Below are 15657 nucleotides of genomic sequence, written 5' to 3' on the forward strand. Positions count from 1 at the left end.
GGACACAGAGGGAGGATTCACTTCCATAGGTAGGACAGAGGCTCACAGACAGGAGCTGTACACCCAATTGCATTCCCTGTGGAGAGCTGGCACTGTTCCCTCAGGGTGGCTTGGTCACTTGGTGTTTCCTGAGGAAAGAGAAGTGAGGACACAGGAGGCAGGAAGTGGGAAGAGATGGAGCAAAGGAAGATCCATGGTGTCCAGTGGTCTACAGCAGGACATGAAGGCAGTGCAATAGGCACTGATGTTCTGGATGGGATGTCACGTGCAGCAGGAGCCCTGTCTCGTCAGCCTCCTCTGCAGCACGGTCTGGCCTGGGCAGGCATGCTGTTCCAGGCACCACTGAGGATTTGGCTTTCCAGGGCTGCTGCTGCTGCCTCAGGCCTTCTGCCTGGGGTCAGCTCTGAGTCAGGATGAGGACTTTTTCCTCCAGGTGGATCTGAAGGTCCAGTGTGGATGGTTTCTCCCGTGGCAGCAAGTCCAAGGGAAGGGCCACAAAGATGAAGGCAATGAGGATAGAGAAAGAGGGCTGGAGCACAAACTAAAAGAATTGGCATTGTTCAGCATGGGAAAGAGGAGATTCCAAGATGGTCTTATAGCAGCCTTCCAGGAGGATTCCAAGAGGGCTGGAGAGGAATTTTTTACAAGGGCATTTAGTGCATAAGGCCAAGGGGAATGGCTTTAAACTGAAGGAGGGCAGGTGTAGAGTAGGTATTAGGAAGAAATTATTTTCTGTAAGGTTTGTGAGGCACTGGCACAGGTTTCCCAGAGAAGCTGTGCATAGCCCATCCCTGGAAGCATTGAAGGCCTGGCTGAATGGGGCTTTGAGCAGACTGGTCCAGTGGAAGGGATCCCTGCTCAAGACCTAGAGGTTGGACACTTGATTCTTAAAGCTTCCCTACAACCCAAACCATTCTGTGATTCTAGGTATTTAGCTTTCCAGCTAAGATATGGGGGAAAAAAGAGGTACAGAAACAGTGTCCAGAAAATTTCTTCATTGGTCTGATATTGTATTTTATCTGGTCTAAGATTTCAGAATTTGTTCAGCACAACCAGTACAGCTAGAGGACATTTGGCGCGTCACTCAACAAAAAGCAAACAGCTCTGCTCAAGGACAAAAAAAATATTGAATCTCTGGATATCTGCCTTCCATTCCAGTGTCTTCCTTCTGGAGAAGTCCATCTCCTTTCAGCCAGAGTCTCCTGGACCCACTCAGAGAAGAGGACACAAGAACACAGGAGCTGCTTCAAAGAGCCTGAGCCTCCCTGTGTTCCCTGAGCCACCACATGCACTGGGGATGCTGGACAAAGCTCATTTCACTTCCACAAGCACATGGTCCCACCCCACACAGTGAAGATGTCTCAGAGCTCCTGAGCCCTCCCAGCAATGCTCCCAGCTCCCCACTCAGCTCCCAGCTTTAGTCAGGACAGGGGTATTTCCATCACACAATTACTGCTGCAGCTTCACAAATTCGATGATGTTGTGTATTTGGTTTGACGTCATTCCAGTTGTTGAGAGTTGGTTCAGACACATAGATTACAGTGCAGTTCTCATCATGGCCTGGACTTGGTTCTCCTTCTCGCCAGAACCTGGGACACAGACAGGCTTGTTACTCCCCAGGGACCACTGTAAAAACACTGCTGGAAAAGGCCACAGCAGGATGCAAGAATTGAAGGGAACAGACAGAAATTCCCAATGCTGATTCGTGGACTGAAGCAGTGCCCTTCCTCCCACTCCATATCCCACTGGCACCAGTGTCACATGGAAACCTGCCTCCTTCCCACAGCCTTCCAGCACAACAGGGCCCTGCTCCATCCTGCTAGGGGGAACTTATCACCACCACTCACCCCACACACCTCACTCCCTGCAGAGGCCAGTGCTGGCCTCCAGGGCAAGTTTGTTCTCCAGAAGAAGGCACAGCAAGGAAAGTCCTGGTGCTCTCTCGCCCTGTGCCCCATCTCTTTCCCTGCATTTCAGTAGAGGCCATTTTGTGCATATAAGTGCAGTGCAGGCCAGGCCAGGCAAGTTATATATTAAGGGCGCTTGCTGATGGCAAGATGCAGCTTTTTCTACACCTACATCAATGATTTCGATGTCACAGGTAGTTATTTCATAATAAATATCCAGCACAGATGGAGCCAGGTGAACTGGTGTCCTACACAACCCTCTCCTGCTTTATCTCTGATCTCCCACAAGGAAGCAGAGTGACAACCCCCTCTCATGCACCTGCATCTTACATACTTTTTTTCGCTACCAGGAGTCACATCAAACACTCCTCAGCCAGAAATACTCACGCTGCTGTCACATTGTATGGAGTCTTGTCCACCCACTGCCACTGGCCCACCTTATCTTCAAACAGACCAATGTAGAAATTCACTCTGTTTGGAGTTTGTTTTGTTTGCTCAGAGAGGAAATCCTGGCAATCAGAGAGAAAGTGCAATGTCCATGAGAGGCAGAACTGAGCACAGAGAGGCATCAGGAGTCCACATGGGATGGGGCTGGTGGCAGAGGGGGCTGGTGCTGCAGAGGTGCAGACAGGACCTTCCCCCTCCCCTGCAGGACAAGGAGGGGCTCTGAGTCCCCTCCAGGGCCCAGCACTGTGCCTCTGCCTGCTGGGTCCCTCTCTCAGCCCTGTGCACTCACCTGCTCTACCTTGCTGCTGATCACCACCAGCTGGGAGCCCATCCCACTGCAGTTCTGTGCACTCTTAACACAATTCAACTTATCAGTGGATAGGAAATAGCAGCTTCCTTGAAACCTTCTCCAGCCCTTTGGGCAGCACGTCCAGCCTCGGTCTGTGCAGGGAGAGGACAGAGAGATGAAGGCTACTAACAAGAGATGGTGAGTGCAGAGATCCTGGTTTTCCAGGGACAGTGCTCATGTCCTGCTCAGTGACTTTTCCTGAGAGAAATGGATTGAATAAACAGGGAGAGTACAGACATTTCTTCCCATTGCTTTGGGGTATGACCAGTGAGCTTTGTGTACCCAAACCCATGGTAATCCCAGTAAGGGGATCTCAGGTCTCTGCAAAGTTCTCTTGGGGATGGGCTTTGACTTGCCCTGCTACAGCCTCCTTGAGGCCCTTAGCCCCAAGGAAGAGGGGCCATTCGAGCACTGACCTGTGCCTTGTGGCACCGCTGAGTTGCACTCCCACTGCAAGAACTGCTGCTGCAGGGCTGAGGGCTGGGCACTGCTGTGGCACAAGGGAAGCACTGCAAAGGGAGAGCAAAGGCAGCAGGATTAGCCCTTGCTCCCAGCTCCTCACACAGCATCTCTGGCCCCTTGACTCTCCTTCCACCATCTCCCCAGCAAGCATTGTCCCAGCTGTCACCTCTCCTGGCCCACACCAGTGGCACAGCTGCCTTCCCAGCCAGAAAGAGACCGTCTGCCAGGTCAGACAGCAGAGGGACCCCTGGAAGCACATCCCACTGGGGACACCCCACACCCACGGCAGGAGTGAGCCCTCCCAACCGTAGCCCAGCTGCCATGCACAGACCCACAGCCCAGCTGCCAGTCTACAAAGCAGCCTCTCATTGTCACCCTTTGTCCCTTCCTCAACTGCACAGCAACAGGCACAGGAGGAGTCACCCTCAGCTGGGCCTGTTCCATCAGCAACACACAGCCCAGGTGAAGGGAACCACTTACAGATGGAGCTGCTGAAACCAGGGTGCAGCAGAAAGCCCTAGGACTTACTAGCTCCAGCTTGTGGGCAAGAAGGCACTCTTGCTGACAGGCCACAGCCACAATCCCAAGGATTTTAAAGTGACTCAGACATTCAGGAGTATGGATTAGGAGCTGATGAGGGTGTGCTTAACCATCCAGATGCCTATGTTCATCAATCATTTAAATTAGAACTTTTTTCATTTATGAGCAGAAAATACTAGTGGTTCTAGTGCCTGATTAGTGAATGGCTGTAATGGAGGAAGCTCAGAGGAGCTGGGCAAGGGCAAAGCCTGGCTGACCACCCCCATTGCCAATAAGTGTGACCCTATCTCTACCCGAAGTAAAAGGATTATGAGATTTGGCTTTTAGTTTTGTTCAGCTGAGGGAATTGACCAGCTGTAGAAGCGTTCATTCCCTTAGAGATCAAAAAGAGGGCAATGTTTTCCTAGTTAGCCAAACCAGCACAGCACAAGTGGGTACCTTAGTACAAAATGGCATGAGGAACTGAATGACTAACAAAAACATACCTGAAGAAAGCAACGGGCCTGAGCTGGCTTTAACTTCCCTATTTTGTCTTGGTATTTGGGGACATTCAATGTCTTGATGTGAAGCATACTGCAGAACTATGTCTTGTTTGGACCCCTCATAATGAGAAGGATATTGAAGTGTTGGAGCATGTCCAGAGAAGGGCAGTGGAGCTGGGAATGGGTCTGGAGCACAAGTCCTATGAAGAGCAGCTAAAGGAGTTGGTGCTGTTTATCCTGAAGAAAAGGATGCTCATGAGTGACCTTATAGCTCTCTACAACTCCCTGAAAGGAGGTTGTAGCCAGGTGGGGGTCAGACTCTTCTCCCAGGTAACAACTAGCAGGACAAGAGGAAATGGTCTGAAGTTGTGCCAGGAAAGATTTAGATTGGATATTAGTAAAACCTTCTTCACTAAAAGGTGGCCAAGCATTGGAACAGGCTGCCCAGAGAAGTGTTGGAGTCACCATTTCCGGTAGTGCTCAAAAGACAAGTAGATGTGGCACCTGGATACATGGTTTAGTGATGGGCTTGGCAGTGGTTGGTTAGCAGTTTAACAACATGACCTGTCTTTTCCAACATTAATGATTCTATCATTCCATGTTTGTATGACCAGCAATTAAAATCATGTTTGTATTGTGATCCACCTGTGCATTGCAGTGGCCGCTCTCAGCTGCATGCAATTTGTATTGGTGTTTCCTTTAAATGTTGTATTGCTATGCTAAACCAAAATCCTGGGTAGCATAAATTAACTTGGATAAGTAAAATTTCACTAAAAATTAAACCTTTCACGTGTATCAGAAGGTATCAGATGCTAACATCCCAGCCTAAAACTCCCCAACCATTCGCCTGAGTACCATGAAAGGTTATACATTTGGGAACAAAGCAATACAAATGTCTGGGACTCAGATGCTAAGGGCAGCCTAAGGAAAAGCAGTGATTTATTGTAATGAGATGCCTCTTCCAGAATCCATTGTGCTTATTGGCAATTTGTGCAAATATGTCATGAATTATCTTTAATAGAAAATGAGAATGAAATAGTGATCACAATCTTTACAAACAGATTGTCCAGGAATAACCTCTAATGAACTATTCTGCAATCAACCCTAAAAAGCTGTGAGAGTTAATTAACTGCACAATGCAGGTAATCCTGGAGATGCCAGGACTGTGAGAAACCATTTTTTTCCACTAGGACACAAAGCATATCCAAGTACCTTAGAGAGCCTAAGTGCAGATTCAGCTGCTTGTATAGACACTTGTGCCTCTGTCTCCACTTTTTCCCATCTGTCAAATGTAACTGAGTTCTTTTTGTGGGGAATGAGGGTAGAGAATTGTTCCACAGTTCCAAAAAGACCATGCAAGATTGGAATGTACAATCTGGGCACACTGACGAGGCCTCAGGGTAAACAGTGGAAGATTTGGGGGATGTATGCAGGCATATACAAAGTCAGGGCAGGAAAAACTGAGACCTTACACAAAACCCAGACAACCATGAAGCATGGTTTCTCTACTTTTCTCCCAGACCTCTCCCTTGTAATCTCCTTGCACATACTCACCAAGGAGGACGACAACAAGGGCAATGCACACCAAGAGAAGCAGCAGTGAGATCAACCATGGCAGCCAGAGTGGGTACTTCTGGGGATGTTGCTCAGGCTTCTTTGTCTCAGGGGGTCCTAAAAGTGACAGAAACACAACAAACAAAACACTACAGTCAACTATGGGTCTGTCAGTCCACAGTCCACATACCAAGGATACTCAAGGGAGAGCTCCTCAAAAGAAAAAAAAAATTCATTTCTGACATGGAAGTTACAAGGTTTAGGAGAACAGACTGGGACAGAGTAGGGAATGTCTGTGGTTTCTGGAGAAAAGTCAAATTCAGTAAGTGTGTTCCCAGCCCAGCCAGTGAGCCAACAATGATAACTGTTGGTGTTTGGAGGTGAGCCCTTCACAGGGCCTCAAAAACTACAGTGAAACAATGTCTTTCTAGATTGAGCCCAAAGCTGCTAAATGCAACATTGCTCAAACCGCGATACTTAAGACATAAGGGAAGATTTCATGTTGACTTCTTCCCAGAAAACTTTTCCTGTCTTCTTCAATTCCTTTAGCTTTTTGAACTTCCTGTGCAGAAGATTGGTGTAATCTGAGTGAGGATTGTGTAAAGCTGTGATCGCACATCATCACTGGGAGATTGAAAGACATATTTTCCCTTCCATCTCTGCTTTCCAAGTCAGGATTCAAAGATTTGCTGTAATAAAACTAGGTTGTGCTAGGCTGGATATTTGGGGAGAGCAGAAGGCTGTGTCCAGAAGCCTGAGTAAAGTACTCAGATAAAGATTTTCCAGGACCTCGCTTTTGTCTAGAGGGATACTGCCAGTACTGAGGAGGCTTGGGAGCAGGCAGGAGAGTGGGTCACAGGGAAGGAGAAGCAAACATGCATTAGGGGATTGTTCTAGCTTGTGGCAGGTACACAAGCCAGGGCAAATAGGAGGGTAAAGAGACAACAGCACTCAGTGCAGGGCAGAAATAAAGAAACTTTGGGAGAGACTACTATTAAAGATAAGATTTAGAGAGCCTTCATTCATTGTTCTGTATGAAGCTCCCAGGTCCGTCAGCAGTCAAGTGTGCCTGCCAGACATGCCTAGTAAGCAAGACTGTAAGAAACCTGCTCTTTGTGGAAGCCTTCTGACTACTTCCCAAAGGCTTGGGAGAGACTGCTACTGCAGGGGAAAAGGTATGATCTTTCATTATGTGGAGAGAAAATATGTGTGGACAGAGAAGGTCCAGGTTTCTCCAGTCAAATAATGTTTTTCTAGCCAGCTTTTGCCTTAGTGAAAACAAGGAGCCTCCTCAAGAGGTGGAGTTGAACCACCTACTTCAGAAATAGCTCTAACCAATCCAACTGATTTTTTTGATATGCAGCACATCCAGAGATTGTTCAACCTGTGCGCAGTCAGACCCGGGTGGCACAGGGAGCACCGCATGCTGTGCACCTCAGCAACACAACTGAAGTGCAGTAATCTCGTGCACACTTGATGGGTTGAACTCCCTGCAAAATGCTTTCCACAGCTGATCTGCGCTCTGTAACATGTCCAGCATGATCACAACACAACAGTCTTGATGCCTTTGGAATAATCATTTGGAACACAATGGGGAACTTCCACCACCCCCACCTCACCACTGTGGAAATGCTAACTACATCCAGAACCAACTAATCTTGGTGCACTGAAAACAGTGATCTTTCAAGATAGACAGGACTATGTACACTATTTATTTCCATGACTCATGCCTCAGAGAAAGCCAGGAATAACCTGGAGCTGATGCCTGCTCTGTTTGGGATTGTAAAACTAAGATAAAGCTGTAAATAGGCAAGCTATTATATATACTTAGACAGCAGTAATTATTTATTTAATTAAAAATATTTTTTATTGATTTATGTACACATACATTTTCTACTCTGGAACCTGCTGTTGTGTAGGGTCCTGCATGTCAGGCAAAAGCAGCCTTACATAGAACATCTCTATGGGTTTCTACTTGTGGAATAATGACTACAGAGTACATATTAACCAGAATATGCCTTAAATTTGCACGAAGTCTAGTAAAAGACTAGACTTTAATGGAAAAAAAAATTGTTTGTTTGGTATGTTAAATGTTTTTCAGGAGTGGCAGACTTCTATAACAGATTTGGATCTCCCTCCAGATCTTAAATAATTCTTCTTCTGTATTTAAGTTTTGGGTTTCTCTTCTTCAAGGACCATTTCTCAATCAGCCATGGACAGTGGGGCTATGTTTCTGCAGCCAGTACCACTTCTCATGAAGGTGCAGAGTACAACTGACTTCTCTTCTATAAGCAGGCATGTTGATTCTCCTACCCTCTCCACAAGCACCAATCTGTAGTCTCACTCAGAGGCAAGAGCAGCCAGGACTTGGGCTTATTTGCTGCTTGGGAGCCCTTCCACCTTTGTGACAGATCAGATTGTTTTTAATAAACCACAGTCTCTACTGCTGGTACTCAGCATGGTCCAACAAATTACTCTTTCAAGACCACATAACATGTAGGGTACTGAGGGAGCACAAACAGGCTCTTTAATGAATGCTCATTTGAAACCTACTGTCTGTGCTCCCGGTAGTCGTTCATGTTGTAACTCCCATTCGCCTTTCCTCTTGGAGATGTTCCTCAAAACTCTTATTTCAAAAGTCCTTCAGTCTCCTGATCATTTAGCTCGTTTTTCTCACCAATCCAAGATCAGGTAGGAACCAAAGTCACACAAGGAAAAATCTTCATTCCCTCTTCTTCAGCCCTGCTCCCCCCAGCTCCCTTTCTCCCAAATATCCCATTCATTCCTTACCTTTGACCACTGGAGCCGACGAGTCATTTTTGAACTTCACCTCAGCATAGGTGATTTCTGATGCCATTTAATCGCAGTGTGACCCTGTCCTTAGTTTTGCCACATAAAAGGTGGGCCTTTTAGCTCCTTTTTTCCAGAGGGTGACAGGAATCGGTTACTGAGCCTTTCCCATCCATTCATTCACCCTCTACCCATCAAAGAAGACTGTGCTGAACACTGGAAGAACTGGTGATAATCTGAGAATTCCTGAGAGCTCAGAAATGCTCCAAAGAGATCTTCAGTTTCTTAGCCCAGGAAATCAGCCCTGGCACCATGGAAGATTTTGAGACATAAAAGAAAAATGAGAACCTAACAACTGAAAAGGAAGTTGCACTCCTTCCCCATATCAGATTCTTAGCTGATAGGCTTCCTTTTCAAGACATTTATAGGGTTTTTTCCTCTTTTTAACTTTCTTTCTTAACTATCTCCCCATATTTTCATGTGTTTCTTTGTCTGCTAGTAATTCTACCATTGCTCTCACGTTTGCATCTATCATAGGTTCTAGCCCAGTTTAACCTGCAGTCCAGAACAAAATGCATTCTGCCCTATTTCCCCTTGTGGTTAAGCTGCATTTGCTACATCAAATGTCACAGCTATGTCTCATTCTTCAAAGTCAGCCTTGGCTGGAAGCTGGCACTAGAACAAATCTCAGACTAGGAAATGTTCCTGTAGAAGTGAGACTGGGGAGTTGCAGCCTTAGACAGTGCAATAAAAATAATCAGAAGATTGGTATATCCATGATGAAACAGAAAGATCAGGTGGGAGTCAGAGAGGAGAACAAGCAAAGTGGAATTTTAAAAAACATATGTTGATGGTCTGAGAGATTATTGGGAAGAGTAGACACAAAAACTTTTCTATTAAAACCTGATTCACAGCCTGTGGAAGTTCAGAGCAGTGCAGGCTCCATTTCAGAGGCTGAAAAGGGATGGTTTACATTTTTCTCCTATTTTTCCAACACTGTCATTTATCTCCCTTATCTGCTTTGTGGTAAAAACCTCTGATATCACCTTGAGCAAAATGTCAGTGCTTAGTCTGATTTCAAGCTGGAGCAGATCGTGAAAGGAGACAAGGGAAATGGCTGCTGAGAGACATTCTAAATCAGAAATACTTCTGGGAACAGATGCCAATAAGTCAGGCAGGGTGAGGAGGGTTCAGTCAGCAGATAGCACTAAGGTTTGGGTTGGAAGGGACCTTCAACGACTATCTTCTCCAGACCACCTGCCATGGGCGAGGACATCTTTCACTACATCAGGCTGCTCAAAGCCCCTTCTAACCTGGCCCTAAACATTTTCAGTTAAGGGGAATCTCCAACTTCTCTGGGCAATCTGTTTCAGCATCTCAGCACCCTCATGGTAAATTATTTCTTCCTTATAGCTAATCTAGATCTGTCTTTTTCAGTTTAACTCCATGACCCCTTATCTTATCACTACCAGTTCCATTAAAAGGACTCTCTCCATCTTTCTTATAAGTCCCCTGTAAAAGCCTGAAAAAAGCCACAACAAGGTCTCCAAAACAAACAGTGGGAAGAAGCTGGTTAGTATGGCTAGCTGGAATTCCCTTAAGGCAGAGCAGAATGAGATGCTCACAGGACATCCAGAGAGCACAGAGGGTAACCAGAGCAGAGTTGGAGCTGAGATAGGGCAGTAGAAGGAAGAACATGCACCAGACAATAGAGAACAACAATGTGGCAGAAGGTAATCTGAACACACTTTATGGAGACCTGCCCCTAAGCAGAGTGAGGCAGTAACTGGATGTCTTTACCAAGGATCTTCTTTGTGTCTTGTATGTCCTGAGCTAACTTTACTTCTCCTTTATGTATTGTGTACAAAGAAGGTGACTTTCACACAAGAATAAGAACAGCTACAGAAGAGAAACTTCGTCCCTCAAGCAAGCATGCTGCCTGCTTCTCTTTCCAACATCCTTCCAGCACTACCCTTTGTCTTCAGTCTTGGCCCTCTCACTGGAATTAAGCCTCCCTAAGTCTCTGCTGAAATCTAGTTAAGCCCTCAAATTCCAGAGAATTGAAGTTGAGAACTCAGAGCAACCCTCTGCATGCTTCCCCTTGTCCCCACCCAAGCCTCAGCAGACCCAGTCTTATGGGAAAAAGACTTACTTCCTTGCAGGGTTTCAAGATTTCCACAGTGAAGAAACAGGAAACACAATCAGCAGACAGAGAAGGACGTTACAGAGCAGCTTCATGAGCTTTTTCCACTGAAACACATCTCCAAACACAGCTGAGGCATTTCAAATGCAAATTCAGGCTCTAGCTGCTCCTTTTATTAGATTACACTGCACTGAAACATCAGTAGACAGCTCAATTCTTCTTTGTCAGCCATCAGAGTTGTTGCTTGTTATCAAAATTCAACACTGAATCATACTTCCACAGCATGCAGTGCTGAGCCAATGTGTAACAACAATCACGTGATATTCCTGAGGAAAAAATTTGTCCTTTTAATTTCATACACGCTGGTGGTATGTGAATGAGTGAGAGATAGAAACAACTGGACCCTGCAGTTGTGGTGCTGAAAAAATAATTTTTAACAAAAATCTTGCTTAAAAACCCCCAAAACTCATGCTTTGCTTCCTTGCATTCTCATTGCTCTTCCTCAGTAACTTCATTCCCCCTCTTCCTGTTTCTGCTCATTCCCTTGTCCTCCCACAAATACCTGTGTTTCCCCACAGCCCTACCTCACACTGTCAAGTGCCTCCCATGCTCTCAGCCCCCACATGCCTCACAAGCCCCAGCTCCTTTCTGGGACTCACAGTTCTGCTTTCCCTCCTTACTCATGCTCCAGCTGCTGGTTGCTCTGCAAGCTCCATGGCCACCCTTTGACCTAAAGAGAAGGCAGCAGAGGCACTAAAGCTCTTTCTCCCCTACCTGTCAGTGAGGTTTGAATAAGGTGGTATCTGCAAGCCTTTCAGCCCACAGCCAGCATCACCCAATTTAGCAAGCAAATCCATGTGAGCAGATGAAACTGGCCATTGCACATGCCTTACTTCTTTTGAAAATCCAGCTGAACCTGAGGAGCTAAATTCAAATTTATAGGCAAAGAGTAGGACTGGATTCCTAAAGCTGTGATCCCACACATTGTAAAAGAAATCCCATTTTTAAATTGACCACAGCTGTGGTGGAAGCTTTAGGGAAATTACACACTTCTTACAAGCCAGTTTGAATTCAGAGGGACAACTGAGAGAATTCAGCTGAAGGCTGTGAGTCATCACAAGTGACATGAAGGTTCCACAGGGACATCACATTGGTCACCCAAATACCTAAACCCTCTTTAGAAGATTTGAGAAAAGGCAAAATGAAGCTGACATGACTAAAATAATTTCCTAAAGGGATTATCAATATGCATTTTTCAGGAAGCTGACCTTGCAGCCGAATGAGGAAAATTGAAACAAGCATGACCTCCAATAAATGCAGAACCATAACAAAGCAAAGGTGTCAGAACTTCCTTGAACCCTTTATATTTGATATACTGCCTTGAGGGCAACTGAAGAGCAGGGTATAAAATAAGCAGTCAGAGAGAAAAAGCACATCAAAACAAAGATTAATTAATTATTTGTCACAGTGGAATAAATTGGTGGAATTCACACACAAGAACCCTGGTTTGTGGAGGACTAAACCAAAGGATCTGTCCAAAATAAAATATTGATTGTGCAAAATGTATGGAACTAGCAGTTGGGGCAAGATGGTCCCAGGGATTCTCAGGAAATTCAAAGGTGAAACAGTTGCTAATATCAGTGGGTCACCTTTTGCTTTAAACTATCTTTTAATCAGCAAATCCCAGACTGGCAGGGAACATAAAGAAGGAGAAGGGGAGAAGTCTCAGGGAGATTTAGGAAGTTAAAGGTTTGGCACCTCTAGTAGTCAAGTTAATATAACAAAAGAATTAATGGATGGACATGTGTATAAGAATGATGGACTTTGGGGAGAGTCACTATAACTCTTGTAAAGAAATCCTGCCTGTTGTGGGTCTTTGCCTACAGTCCTGGCATCACCTACTCTTATGGCACTTGTAGATAGCACAGACTTCCAAGACATTTAGATAAAAGCCTAAACCAAATCCAGGCTTTATATCCCTGCACCTAGGTGAGAAGAGCATCAGAAGTGGAAGTGAATATATGCCACTTTCTTGGTCTTTCCACACCACCTTGCTCTTTTTCGGGGATTAAGGCTATGGAGCAGAGCAGCCAAGGGAAGAGCATAAAAAGGCACTGGAACATGGAGAATGGGGACCCAGGGCCTGACACTGAACAGTTAATAAGGGATGTCAGATAACAGATCAAAGAGATTCAGGCAGCAAGAGTTCCTTGAGAGCTCCTGAGGGATTTGGCTGGTTAGAGAGAGTCTAGCAATAGGTGATCCCATTGTGTACCCTGCTGCATGGAACTGGTTAGGGAAGGGAGGGGAGGGATAGGATGCTGCAGTTCACACTGCTCCAGGGGACAGTGTGGGAGCACAGCAGCCTCCTGGGATCTGAGAGAAAGGCACCCTATGTCCTTCTCAGCCAAGGCTGACACTGGGCAGAGCTGCAGGGAGAAGAGACTTCCTCCGGAAGGCAGTCAACCCCTCTAATGATAGAAGATGAACCAGGGTTCCATACAGGTTGCTAAGAGACCAAGTTTTTAAAAAAAGGCTTCTATGGAGCTGTGAAAGCACAGGGAAAAGACATTTGAGCATCCAGTGGTGAAGAGGAAACAGGGAAGTACTGAATGGACAGTGGGAAAGGGGAGTGAGGGCAATGAGTGGGATGGATTAAACAGAAGGTAGCACTGTAAAGCCGCACAAGTTTCTGGCAGGTGGCAGCACCTCACCACAGGCAGGCCTGAGTCAGCAGAAAGACAACGCTATAGTTACAGTACCATGCACAACACAGGGGAACAAAAAAAAAGTAGGAGTGATAAAAAGAAATGTTCCTTCCTAAAACAGTTTGTGTATTTCTCCCCTGGCCACACCCCTACCAAATTTTAGTAAGTGCTGAGAGTTTCAAGCAGAAAAGATCATGTCCCAAAGTTACCTGAGCTGAGGGAGCTCAAACTCAATGCAAATTGTGAAGGGAAAGTCATGTGCTCACTCTAGTGTAACGATAGGTTACCAAAATCCCTCAGGTGTAAGGGAAGGAATAAGAGAAGGAAGAACATGATCCAGAGAATCTTCAAAGAGACAAGAAGCCCCAGTCTGCCTCTTTACATGTAGCATTAACAGAGGATTTTCTTCAGAAGAGCAAAGATATGTTTTATTTATGTATTTTCCCCACTTAACAAATTACCAAATCAAAGCCAAGAGAGGCCACATTCAGATGCAGTTACCTCAGAGCCACTACTGGGAACAGTTCACCTTTGTTTCCTTCCTCTTTTCGATCTGAGTAATAAGTCTCAAGGCTATGTTGGAGATCAGAACCAGATACTGCAGTTGTTTGCCACAGCACCATATCTTGACTTCAAATATGGGCCAGATCCAAGTCTTGGTCAGACCCCAGTGGCCTGTTTTCAGAAGTGGGGCTGTGGAGTTTATCTTCTTAGACTGGGCATATGGAATTCACACTCACAAGTTGTGGCCACATAACACCTGTCCACAGAAGCATTCTTCATGCTTCATTTCCAGTTCTAAGGATTGCATACATCTCCATCTCCAGCCTTGAATTTTGTTTGGCCACTCTCTGTCCAGTGAGGTGAATGCACGTGATCTCCCTTTCTTGAAGGGGGAATGGGGGGAGTGGAACGAAAAGAAAAAAAAAAGGGTAAACAGCCACAGTCACCAAGCAAGTATATGGGGCTGTCACATAAGTTCACCCAGACTCACGCTGTAACCTTAGGGCCACTCTTATTGGAACTTAAACCGTTTCCCTCCACATCCTCTGCATGCAAGTGGAATGCAGTAAAAAACATTCTCATAGGGAGGTTCTGGAGTGAGCTGTACTGGTTAGGCGGTCCAAGAAGGTGGTACTGGAATAGCAGCACAAACCTCCCTGGCCCTGCAGAACTCCCTCATCTCCTCCTATCCTCAAGGCTGAATTTATCAGGAAGACTGAAAGTGACCTGTGCTGCCCCTTACCCTGTAGCCAATGGCCCTGCAGGCCATTTGCAGCCTCCCAGCCCAGCTTGTGATGGCCAGCAGCGAGGTGATGGGACATCACCTGCCTCCAGGTGTCCAGTCGGGATGGGACAAAGCAAAAGCCATCTGGAAACAACCATAGAAAGCTGAACTAAATCCAGGAAGTACAGTCAGCTCAACCAAACACTCCTTGGCACCTCACCAATGAAACATGATGGGAAAGTTTTAATGCCAGGCAGGGAGGCCCCAAGCAGGAACCTTCTCATAACACAGATGTCAACACCATCAGAGGGGGAATGTCGGAACCCAGAGCATCTCTCTGGATGCCCTGGATGTCTCAGAGCCCTGGCACGGGCTCAGAAACCCTGGCAGGAAGCCAAAGACACCTGAATGTGAGGAAATGAGAGAATTTCAGGCCTGAATGGTGAGGGGAAGATATTCACTTGATAAAACTTGAATTATAATGCACTGTACAGGGGGGTTTTATATGTTGTACAGGGGGGTTTTGAAATTCTGTACATGGGGGTCAGGGGTTCTAAGATTGAGGGATTTCGGCGTGCCCTGTCCTTCTTCTTTCTTCTCCTTGGCATCCATGTTCAGGATGATGTTGGCATGTGTGGATTGGTTCATAGGGAAAGTGCACTTGCCAACAAGGGCGAAAAGTATTGGAAGTTAAAGGTAAATATCTTATACGTAGTTTTCACTATAAAAGAGACAACCGTCTCGTGGGCGGGAGAGAGTGCCTTTGGCTGTCTTGCTGATCAGACCTCGGCTGGACAGACAGAAAAACTTTGTAGATAAGGAACAATAAACCCAACTGAAGACCAAAAGCAAGAGTCCAGACTACTTCTCCAAAAGCGCGGCCTGCCCAGAACCACCTTTTCCCGTGCTGGGGCAGAGACGAGTGACAGCTGACCCCGGCAGGGGAAAAGCAATTTTTTTTAAAAGCCCACTGTCCAGGTGCCTGTGTCACCCACTTTTACTATGCCAGGACACTGAAGTCAGCACAGGTATGCAAAGGGCAAGCAA

General features: G+C 46.1%; 2 protein-coding genes across 3 annotated transcripts in view; one reads left to right on the forward strand and one right to left on the reverse strand.

The window, feature by feature from the left end:
* TCAF2 (TRPM8 channel associated factor 2) overlaps positions 1–15657 on the forward strand; it is a 57527-nt gene that overhangs the window by 38624 nt on the left and 3246 nt on the right. The window lies entirely within an intron of this gene.
* LOC120497777 (C-type lectin domain family 4 member A-like) lies at positions 1323–10942 on the reverse strand. 2 transcript variants are annotated; one of them, XM_039699692.1, is made up of 7 exons: positions 10684–10942; positions 8532–8835; positions 5742–5858; positions 3120–3212; positions 2644–2795; positions 2295–2416; positions 1323–1589 (listed from the first exon to the last, which is right to left on the reverse strand). In XM_039699692.1, the coding sequence occupies exons 2-7, from the start codon at positions 8596–8598 to the stop codon at positions 1442–1444; spliced, it is 699 nt and encodes a 232-aa protein (XP_039555626.1). In that variant the 5' UTR covers positions 8599–8835; positions 10684–10942; the 3' UTR covers positions 1323–1441. The 2 variants fall into 2 exon arrangements, with proteins under 2 accessions (XP_039555626.1, XP_039555627.1); XM_039699693.1 differs by lacking the exon at positions 3120–3212 and having other exon boundaries at positions 10684–10929.

This window comes from Passer montanus, unplaced genomic scaffold, assembly GCF_014805655.1.
Source record: "Passer montanus isolate IOZ18808 unplaced genomic scaffold, ASM1480565v1 scaffold137, whole genome shotgun sequence".
Classification (NCBI taxonomy): domain Eukaryota; kingdom Metazoa; phylum Chordata; class Aves; order Passeriformes; family Passeridae; genus Passer; species Passer montanus.